The following is a 27,756-nucleotide window of genomic DNA, read 5'->3' as shown; positions in this document are numbered from 1 at the left end:
AACACGTAAAGCTTACTTTAATAAATTAGTCCTCATCCATGAATCCATATTGGTCCATATATAAGGCGCACCGGATTATAAGGCGCACTGTCGGCTTTTGAGAGAATTGGAGGTTTTTAGGTGCGCCTTATAGTGCGGAAAATACGGTAAATCTAATTACAGATTGTGCCATTAAAAATGAAGGTAATCTACATAATAGGGTTGTAATACGCAATGGTAGATGGTCTGTTAAAGTTAAAAGTAGTTAAAAGTCAACATTTCAAATCCATTTACTCTGTGAGTAATGCCGTTGAAGTAAACAGAATGAGAGTTGGTTAAAAAAGTGTTTTTATTTTCCTGGTAACAAAATAAGTGTAAGGTCATTATGGTGCAGATACACCTTTTTCCTTTGAACAGCTGAATATGATTCTTATTTGGTGGCATTGCTCCTCAGACTCTGAGTCAGAATTGCTTTTCTGTTTCTCGCTTCTCCACTGTCATGGAACCTTCAGTCTGAGAAAGGCACTTATTTTCTCCAAACTGCAATTTTGCTTGTCTTAGTTTTTCTGTTCTGAGACGCCCTCAAGTAATTCAAGAAAGTAGAATAAACTCTTATATTAAACGGTTTCAAGTAATTGATTCCCCCTTTTTGAAAGGCTTTAACAAGTCATGCTACGAATTAAATTATATTTTCTAGTATGTTGAAATATTATATTTCTTCACTGAGACATCTGTGTTTGTGTGTTACAATGATTCTAGCATTTTGCATTTTTTTAATAAAAAAGTCTTTACAACTAAAATGCCAAAATAAATTTGGTGAGTTTGAGGTTTTAAGTGTTACGTGGGGACCATGTTGGTGACCCCTGCATTAGGGTTCCCATAAGTCTTTGTATGCGTAGATGGTTCCTTCCGTCAATTGAGGAAAGAGACAACACCCTTATCTTCCGATTAGTCTTCTCCCCCAAGTGCCTGACCCCAACCTTCCTGTCACAGCTCATGGGCTCACTGCCTCCAAATAGCTAAAGCTGTTTGTTTAAATGTAAAGGTAATCAAGTCCAGTGTGACCCACAGAGACCGGAAAAAAGACAGAAGAGCGGCAGATGGGTCGATCCTATGGGATGGCTGCAAGGACAGGCCGCATCAGCAAGTCTTGCAATACCTGCCTGATTCTCATGGAAAGTTATCCATCTTGACAGAGAAATTAAACGTAAGGGTAAACAGTTTTGTATTTGTACATACTACCTTCATTAAAGGTGACACTTGGAGCTCTGCTGCTCTGCTTTTCACTGCAAATTAGGCAGCCTCGCTCAGAATAATTGCTAGTGTAATTGAACCGGCGAACGAAACATATTTTATTTGTAGTGAAAAGAAAAAGATAACCATGTTTAAATGACACAGAGTCTTACGGCAGCTTTAATAGGTACACCCCAATCCAATGCGAATCAGAATTTTTGCTTTTATAACTGAGAATGCTCCGTTTTGAACATTGCCACGTAGTGATTTCATAATCATTGCATCAACACTATTGTGCAGGCAGTTTGCTTTGATATAGAAGCCCACAATCCTGAGGAATATTTTCACTAGTTGCATTCAGTTCATGTACTGGATCTCATTTGAATTGTCCAGTGAATGTACATTATCATATGCAACATCACTGCTGGAGGCCTATTTCAGAACCGCCAAAGCCTTCTGTCAAACCAATAGGATAGACACTGAAGAGTAGCCAATAGGTTAAGAAACCCCATTAAAAAAGATTAAATGACTCCATTGGGGGGGGGGGGGGGGGAAAGTCCATCATGATATCATAAAATATGTGCAGTTTGAATTTTTGTTTCCAAAATAGTCCAAATTATTCAACCTTATATCAAATATCTTATGATGAAACAGTTTTACCTCATCGAATTTATTTCAAAGATGCAAATGAGAGTCAATCTGATTTTCATATAAACGCACGTGGCTTTATGTACTTGTTTTTTTTTGCCATGTTTTTCCAATTTCTCCATAAAAGGTCATACCTATTTCACACTATAAAGACAGAAGGTAGCTTAATCATCTCGGCATGTTCATTAGCATTAATTGTACATATTTCAACTAGGACCACAATACAAGTTTGTATTTTCTCAGCCTTTTGGACTCGCCTTCAAGCACTCCTGGAAGGATTCTTCTGGAATACTCTGCAGTACAGTCATGATATCACTGTTCAAAATGGGTCCCTTTGATGACCCCTTCAAAGTTGCATGTCAATAGCATATTGGTGCCTTACTGATTGATGCGCAAACATGCTACTGCTGCTATCATCATAAGGTTTCAAAAAAAAGGAATACCAAATATACAGCAACAACAACTTTCCTGACTTTGCGGCTTATTTTGAGACATTCAGTATTTCTTGTTATTGTTTTTGTGTGTGGCTGTCATTCATTACTGGCAGGAGTAATGATCACACATCCTGTCGAGGCCAAAGAAGTGTACTGCTCAAATAATGATATGACAGTTGGTCATTCTAGTATCACTTCAATGTGCTTAAAATTTCCCTTTTGCCATCTTTGTCCTTGAGTGCAGGGCACAGAAACGTTTGCCGACTGTACTGAATAAACACAACTTTAACCTTCACCATCATACTTTCTGCTCCATGATGCAATCACTGTTAGAAGCTGATGACCACTACATAACTTTCTCAACTATGCCAAAGTTCCATCCTTTCACAGATACACCACAAGGGATTCAATACACAACTGACTTTTTTTTCAAATGATGCCCTGTGTCTCCTCTCTCCTTGACTCACACTCTGCACTCCTTTTCAAGTGTTTGTGCATGTACGTGTGTGTATGAGTGTGTGTTTTACACCACTGTGACCTCTGGACCCCTGAATCTCCCTGTTCTACAGCCTGCTGCTATAGGTACACTTCACTCTATAGTATATCCATGTCTCTTTCCATCTGTAGTGTGGGCAATGTAGTATTGTCAGGGTAGAAAAGGGCTCTATTCCCATGCAGCTTAATGCCTGAGGTGTTTTTCAGCAAAAGAAACCCAAGCTGTGTCATAAGCAAGGTTATTATTATAGTTAACAAAAAGCAATGAACTAGCGAAAATGGAAAGAAAACATTATCATTCATGAAATAAAACGAGTGAAATAACTGAAAGGACATTTTAAATTTAGAAAATTAACAAAAACTATCATTAATGAGACAATGTCGTTTGGTTTAGTCTTTGTCCATTACTCTAATAGTACCGTATTTTCCGCACTATAAAGCGCACCGGATTATAAGGCGCACCTTCAATGAATGGCCCATTTTAAAACTTTGTCCATATATAAGGCGCACCGGATTATAAGGCGCACCTTCAATGAATGGCCCATTTTAAAACTTTGTCCTTATATAAGATATATACATTTGGCCTGCGGGCCGGACTTTGGACACGCCTGCTGTAGTGGCTCAATATTGGTCCATATATAAGGCGCACCTGACTATAAGGCGCACTGTCGGCTTTTGAGAAAATTGGAGGTTTTTAGGTGCGCCTTATAGTGCGGAAAATACGGTATCTATCTATGCCACTGGTTGCTTAGTGTGCATTTCTGTGCTTAATTCATACTTGGAGTTGATTTTGCCAACTAAAACAAATCCCAAATTAGGCTAACGCTAGACTCTCTTGATTTCAAATGTGGAAATGTAATGACTATGTAGAGTGCAAATCCTGTAAATGTCTCATTTCACACACCACACCTCAGCCAATAACAACACATTACTGTACTACTTTGCTGTTATTCTTTATCCATATAGAGAAGAACTGAGCCAATCTGGAAGGACCAACGCTTAAAGTGAGAGTCAAGCTGACACAGGGAAATGAACAGAGAAACAAAGTGTGCTGATAAACTGTGACACTACCATTTGTAATCACTACATGTAGCTCTGCAGCAGAAAAGAGAGAGGGATGAGAGTAAAGTTCAGCATGTCCAGCCAAGAGTGACACCATTACAAATAAACTAAACTCACATTGTCTGCTTAATAAGGTTGAGTACAAAGCCTACGGTGTGATGACAAATCAGTATTAAAAAAAAAGTGCTAATATTACTGACACTAAACAATACTGATGAATCTTACTCACAAATGATTATCGCTGTGACACCTCTAAGTCTCAAAAATGTTTCATCACTTACTGATCTCAGCACAGCAGGATAGGACAAACTTGTCACTCAGATAAGCACCCGATGAAAAAGATTGAGGAAATATTATAGACATGCATTTGTATTTTATTGCTTAACTTGATGGTTGCAGTTGTTATAGCGACAGTGCTGAAAACCCTCTCAACAATGTTGCGTAATTAACTGAATCCATATGGCTTATGCCTTTGTTCTTTTCTCCCTGTTCCCGTTGTTCTCAATGAGGCTTAATAAGGACATGGATCGAGAGGAGAAAAATGGAGGCCAACAGCGGCCGAGCACATAACTCAATTATACATCACAACACTCGTGTGGGGGACACCACAAATTGCACCATCACGTGTCCTTCCGAGACAATGCCCCTCTATTGGAAGACCGGGGTGGTCCACCTTTTTACGATGAAGATAAACTACAGGGTAGTCTTAATTCTAAATCTATGTCCATATAGGTGTTGGATTTGTTACCAATGAGAACTGGACTCTGCCAAAACTGTCTTTTGTTACAGATTATGTGAACAACTTTTATAAACACAATTTTTAGGTGCAGCTGAGGTGTTTGTTTTTGGTAGGTGGAAGGAAAACAATGTATCTTGAAAAAAAGCATAAGTAGAACAAGCTACAAAGAAAGGTCTGAGTACATATTCAAACCAGAACCTATGACTTTGAGGTAACCACTTCTCAGACTGGAAAAAAAATAAATAAATGAATGAAGCATTGTAATGAATGCCGCTTACCCTTCTTTAAATTGTGGGAGCATGTCTTCTTGAATAGGTTTGAACAAAACTGCAAAGGCCACAATGTTCTATGATTTGAAATTCTGGACATGTCTGGCAATTTAATGACACTTACACTTCCGGCACACGATTGTTCCCACGGACTTAGTATGAAACACACAAATGTATAAAGAAGCCGTGCATCTACAAAACAGAAGAGGCTAAAAGATGCATAACTATCATCTTGTTAGTAAAACCTTGTCAGAATTCTCAGTTCTGCGAAGTGAGTGTCATTGCAAAGGAGAGAGCCGAAGGCATTGTGGGGGTTAGGATGGAGGGGAGGGTCCCCACACACTTGAAAGAAAAGGGACTGACAGGTTGATTTATTCAAAGACTGAGGAGTGGGTGAATCAAACTTTAATGGCTTTAGGGAGTGCAAGCCGTTCTCACCCTCCCTTCAATCTTGCCCCACTCATGCCGTCCTTTTTTGTCTGCCCCCACTTCTCTCTCTCTCTCTCTCTCTCTCTCTCTCTCTCTCTCTCTCTCTCTCTCTCTCTCTCTCTCTCTCTCTCTCTCTCTCTCTCTCTCTCTCTCTCTCTCTCTCTCTCTCTCTCTCTCTCTCTCTCTCTCTCTCTCTCTCTCTCTCTCTCTCTCTCTCTCTCTCTCTCTCTCTCTCTCTCTCTCTCCTTTTTTGACAGATAAATATGCACTTATCACAACATAGCTTGTAAATCAAGGTGCTCTTCATGCTCAGTGAGCTAAATGACAGAAAAATAAATAGAGAAACCGGAGGTGATTTAACATCACAAGTTACATAGTCCATGTTATGCCTCTAGCATTTTTAGCGTTAACAGCTGACATGGGAAAGTTGTTCTACACGCCAAACAGTCCATATGTTGATCTTTGCCATAAAATGATTTTAAATGTGATTATATTTTTAGGTTCAACTACCTTTTGAGGCATCTCTAACGTTTAACAAAGTCAGTCAAGTGAATTTCTGATTTCTGTGAAGGTGATTTGGATCTCCATCCATCCATCCATCCATCCATCCATCCATCCATCCATCCATCCATCCATCCATCCATCCATCCATCCATCCATCCATCCATCCATCCATCCATCCATCCATCCATCCATCCATCCATCCATCCATCCATCCATCCATCCATCCATCTGAAGAGCTTATCCTCATTATGGTCGCAGGAGAGCTGGAGTTAATCCCAGCCAACTTTGGGCAAACACAAAACACATTTGATGCTTGCTACACAAAGATGTCTTAGCACATTATAAACATCTATTTGTGCAACTTACAGTAAGAAGCATATTGGTGGAAGTACAAAATAAATGGTCTCAGCAATGTCCGACTTCAGATCATACTTGGAACCATCCCAATCTCTCACTCAATTGACAAGTGAATATATATAGTATATTGTACAGCACTTGAAAAACTATTCTATGCTTTATGGGCAAAGTATGCCTACATTTGGATTGTAGTCAGTGAAGTATTATATCATGACTTCCACAAAACAAATCAGTGGTGCATTTCCTGCTGTTTGAGCGCATCATCCTTTCCTGTGCATCACTGAGCAGTGGACCTGAACAGTTTATCAGTGGATGTGTGCTCTGATATTTAATTTGAACAGAAATACTAGGTATCTATCATAGTTTGATGTTGCTTTTTTGTTGTTTAGCCCCAATAGTCAGTATTTATTGTTTACCATTGTATTTATTGGAAGTAATCTTACCAGTTAACCTGAAAAGTATGACTTTAAATTCACTGATGTGTGTGTGTCCGATTTTAATCAATTGTTTGAATTACATGCAGTTATCAAAATACAAAAATAAAATAGAGATATTGTCTTTTATTACTACTGTTTTTTTTATTTTTATCAAATGTGATAGAAAAAAATAATGAAGTCTTCCAACAGAGAATACTGTATATAGTATGTTGATATAAAGCTATACACTTAGTGCAAACATAACAAGCACAATGCATGCTGGCAGAAAAAGCGTACAGAATTATTTCTGTTTGAAATATATGCGCAAACAGCTGCTGTAACAGCGCGAGTCTGAAGAGAATGTTACCATATGTAGTGTACCAGCTTCAAATGAATGAGTGGGATTTGAAAAGACCAGATTCGTTTGTGGAGAGGCTCGTCGTGTTTACTGCAAGTTCCGATCAGAACTGGCAGGCATAAACAAAAGAGCAGATGGATAACTGTTGTGGGACAACCAAAGATATTAACAGGAAGACAAGTTCAGGATTTATCTATTGTTAATGTATACAATTGTGGATTTTACGTCTAATTTATGCGGAAATCCGGGTAATTGCAAATGGTTCACGTGCTTTACTTTCAACTCTAATACTTGCTTGGCCAATGCCCGAGAACAGTAAAGATGTCTGTTCTGGACCACAAGACACAGAATACGACCCGTATCAGGACAGGCTAATATGAACCATTTGTGATCTTCTTGAAGAAGCCTTTGGTTCGAAACAATCACGTGTGGCCATTGCCTAAAACAAATATTGGAAGTAGCCCATAGAATCAGTGCAGACAGCGATATCCATCCTCTCACATGCCAAAGTTTTTAGCCAGAAGGTGAACATTCTATCCACAGAATCGCCCACCTCATTCAGCTCTCCACTGAATAACATTACATTTGTTGTAGACCATTTTATACAGTCATAATAGTCTGTGTTTAAAAAGCAGGGGTAAACAACACAAATGCAGACTATGGTACAAAATGTTCCGAACCAACGAATGCATGCAAGAGACAGGCTTGATTGTACTGAAATAAAATAAAGCCGGTAAATTGGAGCGTTATTGGAATAGCATGCAAAGGCAGGGTCTAAATTAAGAACTGATTATGATTTTAAAATATTGAGGGAAATAGTCTGGAGGTAAGCAAAAGCAGGGTATATATAATAGAAGCCAACAAAAGACCAAAGTCATAAAGAGTTGCCAGCGACGGCTGAAATACTGAGTGCCTCATTTAATCTTTTTACTTCATATGCACCCCCAGCCATTCTCCTTAAATCCCACATCTCTCCCTATAGGGGCTCAGGGTGTTAGTGTCAGGCAGAATTCTCTTTGAGACCTGATCCAGTCAACCAGTAGCCACTCAACTCCGCAGCCACAACAATTTATTACAATACAGAAGTGACAGCGAGAGCAGACACGGAGCTATAATTGGGTTGGCTAAATCCCATTCATTGTTCATATCAAGTGTACTTTTTTGTACTTTGTGTGTGTGTGTGTGCGTGTGTGTGTGTGTGCGTGTGTGTGCGTGTGTGTTCATTACACTATTGTTCAAACCTGTCTCTGAATCAATAATATAACAAACAATTGATTATTGAACACTATTGGGTTATAAGATACACAATTTCACTGAAAATTAATCTGCATATTTTACTTCCAAATAACCAACATATCATCTAATAAGTGATTTAAAAAAGTATGTGCTTTATCACAAGGAGAAATTATATTAATGGCGAGGCTAAAAAGTGAAAGGACAAAAAAGCATGAATAAGATCTAAAGGCAATCAACTGAGACATATGTATTGATATTGAATGTAATTGTTAATGGCACTAGTCAGTAGAAGAATAGTTATTTTATTAATGTTGATGATTTTTACGCAGCTTTTACAGCCATTTCATTTGCGTATGAAGAGAAGAAATATCAGACCAATATGCATATTCCTGGACCTGGCCTTGAATACATTTTTAACAGCCCCTGCCCAAGACTATTTCAGACAGTTGCATTTCTGGGTCAATTGACTTATTTAGTATTTCATATATAGAATTAAGGCATAATATTCACCAGAGTAACATTATTCTTGAGGATATTTGCAGTTGTGGCTTCCGGACTCTGGCAACTGATTGTCTGGTTTGGTCTTTCAGTTCATTAACACATACAGAGAAAACACTCGGAGCCCACCTTTTCCTCTTCACCGTTTTTATGGCTCTACAAATTAAAATGACATTAAGACATACGATCCCCAGGGCTGTTTGACTTGCTAAACACATAGCGCTGTACAGTACAGTTGTTCTAGTAAAATATTATGCAGGATTTATATTAATGAGAGTACTGTGGTATGTTGCAGCATGATGGAATGGTGTCATGAAGTTAATGAGTCCATGTGAAGGAGCTTCCAAAATGTGCATAGACAGCAGTTAAGGTGGAGAAATCGGTATAAGAAAGGCGACATGGTGAACTCGCTTCCTAAAGTGGACAATTCAATTTGAACTGCCCCTTATTCTTAACGCGATTGAACTCTTTGGGTGTGTGCTATTAGACAAGACACATTGACTAATACGTTTGGATAAGTAATAAGAGTCTAACTTGGAAGTAGAGAGAAAACAATACCAGCGAGTGGCTCAGTCTAAACGGTCCTCTTTATTTGCTTGGCTTAAAGGATTGGGGAGAGAAAACCACAGCAACTTCAAAGATTCGGTGAAAACTCTGAAAATGACGGCTTCAATATAAACAGACAATGTGTTTGTGTGTGTGTGTGTGTCTTTGTTTGTGGCTGTGTGGATTTAGCTCCCCATTTGAAGTCCTGCACTCCAGTCTGGCAATTACTTCATATCATGGATTAGATGAGTAGGAGGGCAAAGAGGAGAAGGATGGTCGTGAGTAGTGAGGCACCAAATCCAATGAGAGGTCAGAGATTCACAGAAAGATGCTACGGCAAAAGGGTTTGAGGCCTTGAGGGAATATTTTCTTCCCTACAATGCAGGTTGTACAGTCCCTCAAAAAATTAGCTCAAAACAAATTCCACATATCTTGAGGAGATGGCCGATGCGGTAAAATTCAAACAAATTAATCTTCATTGTTAGTTTGACATCTGTTAGCTAAAGTCGTTAACCCAGTTTTAATTACTTTTTTGTGATTACCGTATTTTCTGGACTATAAGGCGCACGTAAAAACCTAGCATTTTCTCAAAAGCCGACAGTGCGCCTTATAGTCCGGTGCGCCTTATATATGGACCAAATTCCTACATTTAAACTGGCCCGAAGCATTGTGTCATGAAATCAATCATAAGTGGCCCGCTGGACTATGAATCATGAATCAAAAAGACTATGGATCATTATTTTGTGATTATAAAGTCATTTGTTGCGTCTGAAGTTGAAATAAAAAAGATAAAATGGAGAATGATTTGATTTGGATTGAAAATCTGACATGATGCATTAATGGTGCGCCTTATAGTCCGGTGCGCCTTATATAAGGACAAAGTTTTAAAATGGGCCATTCATTGAAGGTCCGCCTTATAGTCCGTCCGGTGTGCCTTGTAGTCCGGAAAATACGGTACTTTAACGAGTTCTGATTTCAGTTTTCATATGATGTAATTTTCTTTCAGAATAGCATTGCAATGATGAACCTGTTAAGTAACAGTCCAACACCAGCCAGTGACATTGTCAAAATATTAGTTGCAGGAGTGAGTAAGTTAGTCTTTAATTTAATTTCAGCCTTACCTCTGGGATATGAATAGTGTAAGGCTGCCCATGAAAAATTGGCGCGTTATCATTCACATCTCCAATTTGGATGTTGACTGTGTCTTTGACCACCTGAGGAAGAAATATTTAAGTAAAAATATGTACGCCACTCACAACACGTAACCTTGATTCCAGAAAAGGTCACAGAATGTGTAAAAATGAACATTTAAAAAACATTTAACTGTAGGTTAACATACAACACACACTTTTAGGCTAAAGAGAAGCACAAGCATTGTATCAAACGCAAATGGGGGTCAAAGGTCACATTTGTTTATTTGCCTGCAAGACTTTCTATTGAATTTTTGTCGATATACTCTGTCTTATTGATTCTTTACAATTGTGCATTCTGTTGTACTGCTATAAATCACTTTTAAGTTACCGTTTTTTTCCGTGTATAATACGCCCCCATGTATAATACGCACCCTAACAATGGCATGTTGATGCTGGAAAAAAGCCTGTACCCATGTATAATACGCACCCAATTTTTTTTTTTTTTTAATTTTTTTTTTTTTTCTTTTTTTTTTTTAAGTCCCAATGATCGTCACACACGCAGGGAGGCAATGGGTCCCATTTTTATAGTCTTTGGTATGGTCTTAACTAGGCTGGATGTATTTTTTTTGTTGGCGTTGATTTCTCCGACTGCCCATAAAGGCACCACCGCGATCAGATGAAAAGAGAGGAAAGTGACGTGCGGACATGTGAAAAAGGCGGCTCTGTATGGGAGAGACGTTGAAGAGGAATAATAACACCCTTGGAAACCAAAACTTGCCCCTCGTCGTGACTCGGAGCCGCAACAAATGTTTCGGATTTGTGTAGGGTACATTGTGACAGCAAACGAGCAGGTGATCGAGCAAGCGTCTGATACGAGAGCATTGCGTTCGTATGGAGCGTGTTTGAAGTGAACAGCAGAGACGAAAGGAACAAGGCAAAGTGTTGTGAAATAAAATATTACCTGTAATACGCATTTTGTTATTTGCTGATTGTATTAAGCTATCACATTCATTGTCAGTCAAGAAGAGAAGAGGACTATTATCCCTTCTTTGACGAAATGACCAGAGCACAGTACAAACACTATTGTTCTTTCGGTATTTATTCAACCCACATTCTTTCACAACATGACAAGAAGAGAACAATACATAAATCAATACTCGTACCAGTACCATGATTTTCTTAAAAAAAAAAAAAAAAAAAAATTTTTTTTTTAAAAATTTAAAAAAAATTGTACCCATGTATAATGCGCACCCCAGATTTTAGGACAATAAATTAGTTAAATTTTGCGTATTATACACGGAAAAAAACGGTATTTTTTATTTGAGTTGGGACATAACAGAGGACAAAATTCTGTCCTTACCTCTTGAATGTCGCTCACATAGAATTCAACCTGCATCTCTGACTTCGTCTGGAAAATACAAATAACACATCAGTGCAAACAATTGCTTCTCATTCTTTTTATTCAAACATTTCCGGACCAAAACCAAAATGGAATATGGACCGTCGGGTGCAAGAAATCACAGTTGCGAGTGGGCTTGTGTGATCTTACCTCGCGATCAAGCTGTTGTCGAAGCCACACAACGCCAGTGTCTTTGTTGACTGAAAAGTACCGCATTGCCTCCTCTCCTGAAACTCCATACATAAGCGGTTCGCCTTCAGGGTCAGTTGCTTTCAGTTGAGCCACTGAAGAACCTGAAAACACAGTTGGATTCGAGCACCATCATCCACAGGTATCAGAACGGTATTGAATTTTCCATTTTTTAAATTTGTGACAACTTAAATGCAGATGAGCTGGTCAGATTATGCAGAACATTGCACATCAACATAATCAGTTGTCCAAAAAGTTGTTAAAAATTCTCAGACTTAATGCAACTTTCGCGAGCAAATCATTATCGTCCATCTCGGCCCCAAAAATCTTCAGACTAACTTTTTGTTGCACAACGGCCCCTAACTTGAAACTTTATGTGCCCGCAACGACACATGAGATAAAAATACAATGTTCATTCAGAATATGCAGAGATGTAATTACATTGAGTAAACAATTCACACAACCAATGAGTGTGCCAAATGAGACACGCTAATCATCACATCTTACTTGCAGGTACATCATCAGTCGACGAAACGCGAAACTATCAATCCTGTCATTTGTGAACCAAACTGCTTCACACAACAACCAATTAGGCTTCACAATTACACTCCCTTCTTCTTATATTAATACACTCTATTTTGCTATAAAAGAGTGGCTAAAATGATTAATTAATATAAGGATTTATGAACCCCTCTCATTGCATCTAATGAGATTTATGCAAATTCCACTACTTTCAATATAATTTATAATATGGTCGAAGACGGTGCAAATTAAGCATTCTACTTCATAGTCATCAATAACTTTCCCCCCTCCACTGTATTCGCTATATGGCTCGGCATAGTTTCAAGTGACTAATAACAAATGGTCACTCAGAACTAATGGTATGTATGAAAGCCACTTATGGAACATTAACTCCAACTTTTGGAAAACAGTGTTGAACTATAGTCAGTCTACAGGGAATCATTGATTCTGTATACTCAATATAATGATTAGACGGATACATGCTGGGCCACAAATTGTATAGAAATATGTCTTTTATTTTAGTGGCATTGGTACAGTTAGAATGTGAACATTCATTTAACATCCATTGCGGAGTTTAATGAGAAGCTATCCTATCCTTATCTTTAACATTGTGGCACTAAGCCACTTTGAATGACCAATTCAAGATTCAAAAATTTTTATTCGCCATGTTTGGGCATGCCAAACAAGGAATTTGACTTCGGTACATCACAGCCTCTGTTCAACATGACTAACTATGACTAACATGACTAGGCGACCAACAACACTCAGGACGTGTGAAAAATGACAAATATTCTCAGACATCCCCTGATCTTAAACTCCCAGGAGGGCAAGGAAAAACTCAAAACTCCAACTAGGGGAAATGAGAAACCTTGAGAAGAGACCACAGATGGGAGGATCCCTCTTCCAGGATGACCAAGCTGCAATGGATGCAGAGAGGACACGTAGTACAAATAGTGTAGACAATTCAAAAAGGGTGTGGGGAGCAGGATGTTATTGCACGGCAGTGACTCTGAGTCACTAAGTAAATGGGCCAATTTAGCAGAAAGTGATGACACCATTACTGTTATGAATGATCAGTTCACTTGAACAATACTCTTTTTGCAAATATACGACCACCAACACACATGACCGATTGAGGAATTACTAGTCTGCTCTACTACGGACACTGGTTCTTCATGCAGATTTGCATCAGTTTACTCAGACTAAGCAGTTTAATAAGACAAAAAGCTCAACTGGTCCTAAATAAGCCATTGGAGGCTATCATTCCATTCTAGATCAATAGAAGTCATGTTATAGACAAGGATAAGAGAGAGAGAGAGGAGAGCTGGAGGCTAAATCCCTGTTCATTATGTCAGTGGCATCTCTCGACCTGTCATTCATCTGAGTGCTGATTCAGTGGGACAAGCACTGTCAAGACTCCAATTGTATGCCTGTTGTGAATTATAGTTGTGAATCTTATGTGCACAGTGGCCTAAGTGGTACTATATGGGGCGATGTTCCCTATAGGACACCTGTCATAGCAGGGACAAACAAAAAGAAAGATACCTCCAGTGAAGAAAGCAGGGAGAGGAATTTGGATATTTATCTCATGATAAATACTTGATGAAAATTGAAAAGGCAGAGCCACTGAGCTTCAGGGATCAAGTCGTACAATCAGCAGTCTGATGAGTCAGAGGGCTGCCACTCATGTTACCACGGTGTCCATCCACAGACAAAAAGAACCTTCAAACACATCAGCCATGCCAAAGTGAAGCTTGGCTAAAGCCACGCTGGCTCACATCAATCACCTCCATCATAAATTCAAACAGGCAAATACTGACCTCAGCTCACTGGCAGCATGAGCTGATTCAGTGCAGCAATTTTGCTTACCTTATCTTAAAGTTACTTTATGGATTATTGCATTTAAATAAATGAAACTATGTACTCAAAGCTGTATCTATGATGTAATATTGATCCCCATTAGGCGTTTAAGCATGCACTTAGAACACTTGAGATATATTAGCCTCTGACCCTTCACTGTCAAACATTGATGCCAAAAATACTATGAAATTGTTTATTTTTTAATGTTAAAGTTTTGAAGTCTATAAAACAACAATAGCACTGGTTGGCACATCCACCGCACACTGTGTGGAGTTTGCATGTTCTCCCCGTGCCTGCTTGGGTTTTCTCAGGGCACTCCGGTTTCCTCCCACTTCCCAAAAACATGCATGCTAGGCTGGTTGAGCACTCCAAATCGCCCCTAGGTGTGAGTGCGGGTGGTTTTTCGTCTCTGTGTCCCAGGCTGGCAACCGGTTCAGGGTGTCCCCCGCCTACTGCCCGATGAAGGCTGGGATAGGCTCCAGCACGCCCGCGACCCCCATGGGGTCAAGCGGTACAGAAAATGGATGGATGGATGGATGGATGGATGGATGGATAAAACAAAGCACTTTTTAGGTCATTTGGAGTGTCAGATTACATCATGGGATCCCAGTGCCAATTCTGACTCATCCTTGTAAGAGCTCTTTTGGGGTTTATCTGCACTTACTAGGACAGTTACCTCCAGTCAAAACCAAAATATATTGTGCTTTTGCTATTTTCCCAGAAAACACAATGGAAATGAATTCATTTCTTTCCTGTGCCTTTTGTGAAGTGAAGTTAATGTTAGAAGAGTTTGGGTACCTTCAGGGAGGCAATGTCGATGAAAACATAAACTTAGCAGATCTAACTCAAATTATTATTATGGGGTGGACAGAAATGTGCTTGGACCTCGATTTCCATAGATGTGTGTGTTTAGGGGCCATCATTAATAGAAGAGAGAAGCTTGTATGCAGGCAGTCCATTTCTCCGTTTGATAAGGACGTCTATGGTGAGTAGTTTCCCCAGGGAGGTCAATTAGACAACGGGCAATAAAAGGAGAGAACGAAAGAGTCAACCGAGCGTGTTTGCAAGCCTTTATGTCGATAAAATAAAACTATCAACAACACAACTGCTGAGGTTGAAAACAAATTAGAAATGAAAAGAAAAATATATACCTGAAGTGGAATTGGGATATTTTCTTTGATTTTAATGATCTTTAAATATCAGGACAACTTAAAACACATTTTTTCTAATTTTTTTTTCTTATTTCTTCGTCCTTTTCTGGTGTGTGATTGTGTGCGTGACATCAATAACTGCAAAGGCAATGAGCTTTGAAGACAAATAGTGTCAAGAGTCTGGCTTTAAGTCACTCCTGTGTATCACAACGCAAACCACTGGAGTCCTTGGGAGGCTGTGTATTAATCCAACAGATTTATGACTGAATCTGTCACGGATGGTCGGAGAATACCCTCAACCTTTCCAATCGTTCTCGTTTAGAGAAATGCACACTCCTAAACTGGACTGTACTCGAGATCAGACAAAGAGCAGATTCAAACGGTTGAGACACTTATTGATTGATTGTACTGATTTTTCAACAGTACAAGCTACAATAGACACAATTATTTGTTTTGTTTCTTGAACTCTTCAGTTTCTATATGTTTCTGAGTTTGATCATGTGACATTTACAATCCGTGCCATGATTGGATGTTACGTGAGACCTGAGTACAAGTGATGTGAACTTCAGTTTGTCATGGCAATTTGAAATTTTGAAAGTTAGAGGAAAAATAAGCAAGTTATCATTTTTTTTTAACTGCTGAAAAATGTCTAAATAAGTAAAGTATCCCTTTAAGTATACATGAAAAACATGCATATATTTTATGGCATTGCAAAAGCAAAACGATTCCAGCAGCTCAAACAGTAGTGAAGCTGTTGGCTAACAATACATTGCACTTATAACAGTACGAATTTATTTTCACAGAGCTGTAAGTAGCACTGGCGCTGCGAGATGAACCGAATGCTGTTCAGTCTCAGCAGTTGCTAAAACCGCTCAGTTTCAACCATATTGTAGCTTCTGACCAGACGTTAAAAGGACAAGGAGGTGGTCCATCAACAACCTCTTTAATGCACACAAAAGGGGTCACTCTTGGCAGTATCCGACAACAAACCTAGCTGCCTGCTTAACCTTCTGCTCTCTTCCATGTGCAACCAGGCTGTCTCCCGCACAGCTGTCCATCCCTTACCTCGAGCCTACTCTTTTGAAAGGTTTGGCCTCTGGAACCCTTAAGACAGCGCACAACTTCAGGGTCCTACAGTCTTTTTTAACTTTCAAACTTATCCTGGAGTGAAACCCTAGTTTTGTTTATATGTTGGACCATGCTATAAAGAAATCTGTGTAGTATTTACATTTAGACAAATGATAATTGATTCAACAGATGTGAATTTTGATGACAAAGCTGTGCAAAATAGGGAGTTGAATTAGTGAATAGTGCAGTTGATTCTGAGTTGAATCACTTTGTCACCCTCTATCCAATTGGACTGATTCATGTCAGGCGTGCACATAGGAAGAATTCTCTGCTCTTGTCCTTTTATTTATTTTTTTAATGCATTCAAATAGTGCAATGATGAAAACAGTGAGTGACAAGGATATGACTAACCAATCACTTTGGGAGTCAAGTTGGACAGTAAGGGACATTATCGGACAGTCATCCCACGCGGTGCTGAAGAGAGACAGACCTGCCACTACAAATTCACATGCAGCTCTGGTCCCTCTCACACAAGTAATAATGCCCCTTGTTTCTATATTAGTATTCCCTTTCATGCTCTCTCTTGTTTTTCTCATCCTCTCATCAGCCTTCATTTTGTTTGCTGAGGCTAGACAGACGGACGCAAGCGACTCTGATTGGACTGGATAGGTGGGTGGGTATGTGGTTCTGAGGGTCCGAGAGTGACAGCCAAACCAGTCTGCTCAGTCACTGTCATTCGACATCCATCCAAAAGCACAGCACTCCAACAAATGTCCATCAACAGTGACACATTGTGATGCCAGTCCAGTCCTCCAACTACCGTGCTCTGTTCTCAACATTCAACTTTGCTGCTCAGTTTATTATAATGTGCTTATTTGTTATTTGGCTTTCTTTTTCACATGGCGTGCATTCCGATTCTCTTGAATTGGTCCTCGGGTGACTTTACTTGAGCTGACTATTACTTCGGACTGAGCTAAATCTTGGTCAGGTAATGGAACATGTCACCTTCACTGTGAGGCCACACACAAACAGTCACAATGAAACAAAAGGTGCTCTCTGCCTTTTTTTCCTCCTGTTTACATATCATTTGGTCTGTGTTAGTGATATTGGGCTGAGGGTGGAACTATGAAATGTCCAAGTTGGACAACCACCAAAATTCCTTAACACTGCACACATTTAGATAAGGATTTTCTGCGTAAGTAGAACAGTAACAGTTTTTCAGTTGAAGCATCATTTGAATCAGGGAATTTCTTGTATCCATCCATTTTCATTATCCTCCTAACAAGAAACTGAAACCTATGCCAGCCAAACTTGGAGGAGTGGCAGGGTAAACCGTGGAGTGGTTGAGTATATTTATTTTTATTTTATTATTATTATATTAATAATAATATTATTATTTATTTATTTGTTTGTTATTTTTTTTTACCAAAAGTAATGCCAAATTTACTTTCTTCTGAGAACAAGATGTCAGCACAATGGACAAGCGGTTATCACATCCATCTCACAGTTCAGAGTTTGGAAATTCAAATCAAGGCTCAGGCCTTTCAGTGTAGAGTTTGCATGTTCCCCCCATACTTGTGTGGGTATTCTCCAGATACCAATTCATTCCAAAAACATGCACGTATAAGCCGCCTCACATCAAGCGAAGCAATCCGATGTGATTGATCTGAACAACTGTGAACCAAACTAATGGCGATGTCTGGTGTTCTTATCTGGAAGCAACGTTTTAAGGCTGCTCGTGTACGTACTGTAGAGCATTATTTATTATGATTACAACATGGAACAATTGACAAGAAAGAAGCAGATTGCCCTGGACGCTGTAGGTAATAATACAAAGACAGCAAAGGTCCCTGAGGAAAGGAGAGAGTTTGGGTATTCGATTGGCTTTTGGTCAAGATAGCTCAATTGAGCACTGCACATGGTTTACTTTTTTTTGTGCATGGGAAATTATAAGTAGAGTTAATTAAAGTGAATTAAAACTCTGAATTACTTATTGGTGTCTCTCAGGGGGAAAGTCAACTCCAGTGTATACTTTGTATTGCGCAACAAAAATAGAACCAGATCACATATATGCAGGTATGCAAGGAGTGATTAAGGGTAAAAGCGGTTCACTAAGAGTGTTACACCACTTGAGAAGGTGTCTTGGGGATGCTGCCATGCTCGAAAGCACCAGTGGCAGAGAGCAGACTAGCACCTTTACAAAAACTACCGTATTTTCCGCACTATAAGGCGCACCGGATTATAAGGCGCACCTTCAATGAATGGCCCATTTTAAAACTTTGTCCATATATAAGGCGCACCGGATTATAAGGCGCACCTTCAATGAGTGGCCCATTTTAAAACTTTGTCCATATATAAGATATATACATTTGGCCCGCGGGCCGGACTTTGGACATGCCTGCTGTAGTGGCTCAATATTGGTCCATATATAAGGCGCACCTGATTATAAGGCGCACTGTCAGCTTTTGAGAAAATTGGAGGTTTTTAGGTGCGCCTTATAGTGCGGAAAATACGGTAGTTGACTTTTGTACATTTTGGTTTGTTGTGGGACTCAAACCCATCTGCCTTGACTTCAAAGCCTGTGGCCAAGCAAGGATTGAGCTACTTCTACCCATGTTGCTGCCATGTTTACAATTCACCTAAATAATGATATTTGTTGTTCACTTGAAATTCAAATTTTGAATCACAGCAATACTCGTTCTCAGCGGTTGGTTACTCGTGAAAAGCATTTGCAGCTCAGTGGCCGCATCATTTGGTCGCATCACTTGATGCGTGACGGTCCTTAGGGGGGAGAAGACCAAAATGAGAAGAGATTCCAGTAATCCACAAGTGGAAATGTGTGATGTGTGTATAAAATACAGTATGTTTGTGTGCCACATGTCCATTGAATTTTAAAGTCTGGCTACACTATTGCAGTCGTTTCTTTTCATTCTGTAAAATGCCAGACTTGTTCTATAGATTATAAATGAAGTCATTACGTGCAGTGCTCATTAGCTGCAGGTCCCAATTAGCCAAAATTGATATTGTTGCCTGTTAGAAGACAATGGCACTGGTAAATTGGCAATTGACCTCTTGGTCAATCTGTAAAGGGAGACAACAGAAGAACATGAAGAATATGAGAAAGATGATTGGACAGTAACAGCTTCTCTCGCTCCCTACCGTCAAAACAAACGTGTGGAACTAAAAAGTTTATATGTCTTGAAAAGCTAGCTGACAAGAGCACATTTATAGAAACCAAAGTGAATTTTGCACATCTTTACGCATGTTTGTTTAGGTAAGAAAGAGAAGCTGGAATTCTGATTAGAAAAAATTTTCATCACGTTTTCTTGATCAGGGTCAAAAGTGTTTAAAGTGGTCAAAACTTTGCTACAATGCGAGGCCTGCAGAACTGTAAATTAAATGTCCCCTATATAAAAAAGCCATTATGTATTATGTAACAGATTTTATTACAACATCGAGTGAAACTGTCAAAAATGGACCCCATTAGACAGTTCCCTCCCCGTTTTCATGTGACCCGTTAGTGATCCCAGTTTTTTCATTTTCCTGTGTGAATGGGAGGCGGCTGTGTTAATTTGGTGATATCGCTCTCACACTTTTCTTTATTCGCTGGATGTTCAGTATGGCACTTTCTGCCAAAGAAATTTCTTTGGAGCTAAGTAAAAAAAGCGCACAAAAAAATGGCCGGCTATAAGAACATTGCCAACACCTTTGAATTGAGCTGCAGCATAGCAGCGACGACCATATGGAAGAAACGTTTCAATCAGAGTTGACAAAGAAAGTTGAGTGCTCAATTTCCTCATGATGTAAAATCAACCTCTTCAAACCAAAAATACAGATTAGTTTCTCGTTTGATATTGCAAAAATGTGACTCACATTTGCAGAAGAAATACTTGATGAAACCTTTTTAACAATCACATCGCAGCATATCTTCACTTGAATCATGATAGGTACACAAAAGATGAACTAGAGTACATCAGTCACACCAATGTGTATGCAACGCATTCCCTCCACTCACACCTATAGCTGGCCTGCAGTGGAGCAAAAAGGGGTGGTTGCTGATGTGAAACATCAATTTCCAGGTTAGCTGCTCAGTGTGGCTCAGGCTGGTATCAGCTGTGACCCAGCTGGGCCAGATAAGCAGCTGCAAAAAGCTGATCTGCCATCCAGCAATGCCCCTCTTTGTAATGGAGAATGTGGTAATGCCTGCACACACATAAACATGCACGCACACACACATTCAAAACAGAAAACTTGAGAGAATTAATTTCAAAAAAAAAAATGCTGTGCTGTTTGAAATGTGTCCAAACAGTATATATACAGCCATATAAATGACCGCTATGAAAAGGATGCAGGGCTAATAATTTTATCGGATCTACACAACTGTGTAAGACATTAAACGCAACAATGCACTTTGAAGTCCAACAAATGTTGATGTGCCTTGAGCACAAAACATTTGGTTACCATAAACTTCATTCATTTTCAACTGCTTCTCCTGTTCAAGGTTGCAAGATGCAGCCTATCCCAGCTCACTTTGGGTGAGAGGCACGGTACGCCTTGAATTGGTCATGAGTACGAATGTCCGAGAGCTTGCGCTCCGCTAGTATCACATTGATGCAAGTCAGCTCTGTGATTGGTTCATTGGCAACACTGCTCACCCTGGTATCGCGCTGCCTTCCCTCACACGATTTCAATTAACTTTTAACACCCACAATACTATTAGACACACAGCCAGCGGCTTTTTGGCTTGCTTCTGCAGTCAGAGAAACAAACGATGACATACAGAAAATGTGAAACCAGAAAAGAACCAATATGTGTTTCCATTCGAGAGAGGGGGTAGATATCTCTACATTTTGTTATCTCTAAAACATCTTAAACCATTTGCATTCAAAATTCCACGACATGTCACAAAAAGGAGGCCAAATGGTGAAATCATTGCGAGACACTAATATAAAGGGTGACCTGTTGTAATTTTAACTAACAGCACTTTGAAAATGCAAATGCAAACCAATTGTGAGAGCCAGTTGAAAACGTAGGAGAGTCATGGCTGGTCACGGTCTGCCCTTTTTTTGTTTTGCCTCTAATTCAAAAACTGAAGCGGCACATGGGAGGCATCTTTATTACAGCCGTCAACCCTTCTTCCATACACAGAATGCAAAATAACGCCTATTAATTTCTTAGATTTGCTGTCATATTCCTCGATTGAAATGGCATTTGAAAGGACATTTGCCATGAACTATGCCATGCATCACTCTCCTTCTCTTACTCCAGATATTATATATATCTATATAGCAACCCTACAAATCACCACCTTGTTTCTCACTTTCCCTATAAACAATAATCACAAAACCATCATTGTTGTAATTGACAATTATTGTAATATTGGCAATAAAAAAAAAAACTAGTTACAGTAATATGAACAGCAGTCTCCTTTACAGTACCATCCAGTTAATTTCAGATTCCTAAGCACATTGTTCTAGCAGTTACACAAAACTCAACTACTTCTGCAGAAATTTTAACTCCACTAGGACAAAGTTGCAAATTTAGAAACTAAGAACTAAATCAGTTGACAATCCAATAAGATCCCAAATCCCTCAGAGATCTAAATTATATAATGAAAAAGTAAGAAATACAGAGTAATAATAATTACAATGTGTAAAAAGACCATTTTATAGTCCTGTAAACAATTGTTTACGACTAAGAAAATCTTATGTGGTTTCTTAGTGGGATCTTAAAATAGTTCAAGGTTATTTTGATGAGATTCACCATGTCTACGTTATGAATATGAGCAGATTATTTTCTTCAGACAATAAAAGTTTTTAGTTGTTACCTTGCTGACAGTTTCGACAGCTAAGACTGGAGTAGCAGTCGAAACTGTCAGCAAGGTAACAACGAAAAACTTTTATTGTCTGAACAAAAGAATCTGTTTATAAGTTCAAGGTTAGCCTTGTTAAACTCAATAATTCCTAACTTTATAGTACAAGAGTTATTTGCTACATTGTTTTGCTGGGTATTGTGCTTAGCACAAGGGCCAACAGATGAATGTCGAAGCGGTTCAATCCTGCTCCCTGAAACGTGCCTGCAGATAACTTGTCTTGTGACCTGAATGGAATATGGAGAACGCTGAGCCTCGAGATGCTTCATTATGACACTAACGAATCACGTGCTGAGAAAATCGTGCACGATGCCTGATGGATGATGTGTTTGCAGACGCTGCTGAGCTATGCACCCCATTATTCCTGGGAAAGGAATGAATGAGCAAGGTATGGGCTAGAGATAAGAGATGATTGACTAAACCAAAACAGAGGTCCCTCATCAGTGGCAGTCAGTTGACATTAAAGTGTGGGACAGCCAAGTGACAGTAAAAAGCTGTATCAGGAAGTAAGAAGATGAGAATCCTTTTAAGTGAGGTAGGCAAGAAAAAGCAGGAGTCATTAAGAATATCTGCCCAATATGTTGGGACTAAATCTCCCGCAGAGATCAGGTAGTTCAAACCTCCACAGGAATGGGTACTTGCCTTCTGCAGGTGATAGATAGGATTTGTAAAGGTAAGAAAGAGGCAGCCACTGTAATTCTCCTAGCTCATCCACCAACTCAAACTCACAAACGATGACAGAGAGAGCTGAAGCTGGCAGAAAACGTGAGGACAGACACATCTCATGCCAATTGGACTAAATGAGAGCTGAATGTGGGAGCGTAAACAGACTCCTGCACGAGCCTACGTAGTCAGTCATCAATATCTAGAGCATGGATAGATGGCCCTGGATACTGGCCAGAATCCCAGAAAAACATGAATCCACTCAAAAGAGAAGCTTTTGCCTTCTTCTCCCAACTCCTCCTCTTTACCTTGATTACCCTTTTATCTTATCATAGCTCATTCTGTTTTATCCCCCGCTTGGTTTTATATTCATTTCAGCTTTAGATTACCTGATCTATGGAAGCAGACAGGCGGAAAAGTCTGAGGTAAAGTCTGTCTTGGGCAAAACATGCTCTCTGAGTCTTTTCATATTCACACTGATTTTGATTAAACACCACTCAACATCTAGAAGAATAGAGCCAACAGACATCTTAAAATAATATTGCTTAGCATTTACTGGGTAAAAGATGACTTAACAGACCAACTAGGTACTTATAACGAATGCTGGAAAATATTAAGAAACCAGAAATCCCACAATTACTATTTTCAAATCAGTTAACGACTCCTGATACTTATGCCGACGCATGGCTGTATATATATCGTGAATATACGGGGAGATTGAGCCAAACATACGGACTGCTACTTTTGGGAAAATACAATAAGTAAGCATTCTAACCAGCGCTTCTAACGACAGCCGGTTGCGATAGTGATTTGTTTTCAGTGCAGAAATGCTGCACAATCAATTTATATTGAAGGAGAAAGCTGAGGAAGGCCATTGGAGAGTGTTGACAAGGAATAGTTAAAATGTAGTGTGCCTTCAGTAGATGACAGCAGGGGAGTTGGCTGCAGCAAGAACAGACACATTGTAAACATGTTCCTTCCTTGGGGCTACTTGCAACTCCTTAATCATTGCTGAATTAGGAAATAATTACATTTGCAGGTAATTACAATCACAATAGCAGAGTTTGGAGGAGCGGATCTGTATGGGATGTTTGCATCTTGAAACGAATAAAAGATTCCAATTGAATCTGATTAATTTAATCATTAGAAATTGAAGTGCAATAAATACTGACCTACCACTTCACTAGTGGATTGAAGTATCTCATTTCAAACAAATATAGTCTTGTCTCTGAAAGTTACTGTAATTACTATGCTCAAAAAAAGAGCCTAATCTGCTTGATCATGGCAAAAGGCAGTTAGAGATGAGAGCATTTCATCAAAGTGTTCCTAACGTCTAATTATGGAATTCAACTCCTGACATGCTAAACTGTCATCAATCTGCCATTGTATACTAGCAGATGATCACACTGCATACACTTAATAAACTACATACATATTTGGTGGCTCTTAGTAGTACTGACAGCCAATCATTGTTTCTAAATTGACAGTAAAACCCATTGAATGAAAGTGCTTGAAGATCAGCAAGAGTGCAATTATACAGAAGTAAACCAGAACAACTATTCCAAAGATGATACGCATTGTCAGCCTCTGTGACGAAATCATTAATTAGCAGTGCATATACATAATTGAAAAAAATAACCTGTGGGGAGCCAACATGCATGGATTTGACCTACTATAACCAGAGAGGATACAAATGCTTACAAAATAAGTAAACACGGCATTGTCTTTAATTTATGACGTACAATGCCACCAAATGTAATGGTCAAAGTCAAGTATTCCCTCACCTCTGCTTATTTGGTTTTGTTATTATTAATCGGGCATCTTTATATCTAATTCTATTTTTCCACTTAGCATGTGCCTACATTTCCAAATGGGCGAGCAGGCCCTGCTATTGACCTTAGTTCATCCATTCATGGTACAGATGGGTTAAAAATGATGACTTCTGGCGTACAAAACTGAAATCAGATCAAGACAGTGTATCAGCATGTAAATTTAACGTTCTTGGGAAGGATCTTTCGCAACTAAGTACAACTTAGTACAACTTAGTACATTGTACTAAGTTTTATTGCCAGGGGTGTCAAACTCATTTTTTTGGCGGGCCGCATTGTAGTCATAGCTTCTTTCGGAAGGCCATTATGACTGTCAACCCAAATAAATGTATGAGTACCTCATATTATATACAGTAAAAGCTACAAAACAAACTGACAAATCACTCGTTTTCAAATCAGACGAGTAAAAACTGGTCAAATATTTCAAAATAAAAATATTAAAAGTGAAGACAATTTGCAATTCTAGTAATGACACAAATTTGATGCACAATTTGTCTTCGCGGGCCACATAAAATGATGTGGCGGGCCGTATCTGGCCCCCGGCCCTTGAGTTTGACACCTGTGACTTAGACCCTATGCTGTTACCTCATCACGGAGTCAAACAAACTGCCTAGCAACTTGAGTGGCTGTGGATATCTGATCACCTTCCTCTGTCACGGCATTTCTCGTCCAAGAAGTCAGACATATACACAATCCGTTTAAAGCTAAAAGTAAAAATAATGGCCAGGTACAGTAGTTGGAACATGGCTATTAATTTAACCACCCCCACTGTGACCTCCAATCTTTCCACTCAACTAAGAAGTGTGTTCATCTCCTCAAATCAAGCCGGAGACCAACTCAAGCCCTGAAACAACTCTCAATGCTTCTGTATTAGTTGCTGGATAGTGACTTAGGACATAATACACCCACCGCTCACATAACACGTGAAAGCAGTTGCTTGTGTGTTTGTGCAGGACCTCATGTGTTTATGTATTAGAATGCCTACCGGACGAGGACATCTGCTGAGCTAATAAACAATAATCTTGACAAACAGTCACTGTCCAATCTCTCGGCCCACCCTCATCATCACACCGCTGAAGAATCTATCACTGGCTGGGCCAGGGACATGACTGACAGAGCTTTGGACCGCTGAATTGTACTGTCCTGGAGCACAGCCCAGCTGCTAGAGGACACAATGATTCATGGTCAGAGGGCAACCCAGACGGAGCAGCTCGGGAAATGAGCAGCACCCAACAACACAACCCGAGCCTTTATTGATACACAAGCTGGAAAAAATGATGGACCTCTGCCAAAACCTGACACCGCTTTTAGGGTTATGATGATGATGATGTACTGTTGCCTCACACTGTAACTATGCCCTTCCCCGGCTACAGCAGTGAAGAGACAACTAAGATGATAATGATGAACATGATGAGAGCAAAGGTGTCCAGATTGCTTGCAATAATAATGAAGACGTGACGTCCTTCACTCATGAGTAAAGAAAAAGTCCTTCAAGTTGTTAGTGAGCAGCATATAAACAACTCGGATGATTGAAATCTGAGAAAACAGGCCTTGAGGAGCCACCCCACTGTTTTAAGGAGTGCAGAAATGTCATGGCACACACACACACACACAGTAAAACAAGAACAAAAAAAAACTGCCCTTGAGATCAATCTAATAAAAAAGATTTCCTGGCTTTTGACAAATCAGCAGATGATGAGAATCCAGCATCATCAAATTGCTCTGTCAATCTTTCCAACCACCAGGAATGACATCAAATAAATGTTATAGAGGACTCTTAGTGATGGTTTACTTAGCTACGCCACAATACTTTCACTATACGAATACTATACTGTATTAAGATCATCACCAATATCTGTATCAGTCTGAAAAATCGGACCACCCCAGGATTGTAACGCTGACAGACAAAAGTGAAATCTATTCCTGCTCTCAGTAGGTACACATAAAAACATCCGGATAGAAGACAGCTGGTTGCGATCACTCTCCCATCTTATTTTCACACCCTTTGCCTTGTTTTCTTTCTCAGTTTATGTTCACAATACTCAGAGGAGAGATGACAAAGATAGTTTTACGGTACTTTCTTCAATGTACAGTTGTACGAGATGTAGAGCACTGTGACAGCCCACACTGACTCACCAACAGGCATATCTTCGTAGATCAGAAGGTACGTCGAGAAGAAGTAGTTCAGGAAACGTGGCGGCTGGTTGGATCCTGTGAGGCGAGAAAGAAAAAACAGGCATTCCTATTATAGCCTAAAAACTTTTGATGTATTTTTTCTCAACATTTTACTGCACGTTTTATTAGTCATATTAAGTATTAGCTAATGTTATCAGCAAAATAAGAAGAATGTGCTCGTGTGAAAACTCCAAAGCACCTCACAATCATTGAGCAGGAGTTTGCCATGCCATTGTTATAAGTGGTTTGAGACATACAGGTTATGGGAATATTATCAGAACCTTTGCAAGGAACCAGAAAAACAGTTAACGTTTTGTAATTACATTTGTTTACTTTTACTTTGAATGAAATCGTACATTAAACATCCAAACATTGATTAATTTATTATCATTCAAAACATCAAATTGTCAAACACAATGTCCATTATGCTTTTTTAACGCAAAATATGTAATGGATCAATCTAATGTTTGTTTGTTTTTTGTTATTTATTTTGATACTTCTTCACCTTTAAAGATCAATGTAAATATATAAAGTAACAATAACAACAATACCTCAATTCAACTTTAGGTTGTCTTAGGGTAATAGAGATTCGAATAAATAAAATGAAATGAGCTACATAAATAAATTATAATTCTTTTCTCATTAAAATATACAATAAGATTTCCATTGCCATTTTGACATGCAGAAGGTGC

The 27,756-nt window shown here is 39.2% G+C and overlaps 1 protein-coding gene across 2 annotated transcripts in view; it reads right to left on the bottom strand.

Annotated features, from left to right (window-relative positions):
* The window catches only part of cdh23 (cadherin-related 23), a 129,146-nt gene that overhangs the window by 93,255 nt on the left and 8,135 nt on the right, over positions 1-27,756 (bottom strand). For both annotated transcript variants that reach the window (XM_037272603.1, XM_037272604.1), the window contains exons 3-6: positions 27,026-27,100; positions 11,886-12,028; positions 11,697-11,744; positions 10,325-10,417 (exon numbers count right to left, since the gene is read on the bottom strand). In XM_037272603.1, coding sequence (XP_037128498.1) covers positions 10,325-10,417; positions 11,697-11,744; positions 11,886-12,028; positions 27,026-27,100 — 359 coding nt within the window. The remainder of the gene's footprint in view (positions 1-10,324; positions 10,418-11,696; positions 11,745-11,885; positions 12,029-27,025; positions 27,101-27,756) is intronic.

The sequence above is a fragment of the Syngnathus acus genome, chromosome 15 (genome assembly GCF_901709675.1).
Source record: "Syngnathus acus chromosome 15, fSynAcu1.2, whole genome shotgun sequence".
In the NCBI taxonomy this organism is placed as follows: domain Eukaryota; kingdom Metazoa; phylum Chordata; class Actinopteri; order Syngnathiformes; family Syngnathidae; genus Syngnathus; species Syngnathus acus.
The sequence above is the reverse complement of the archived record's forward strand: the minus strand, read 5'-3'. Positions and strand labels throughout refer to the sequence as shown.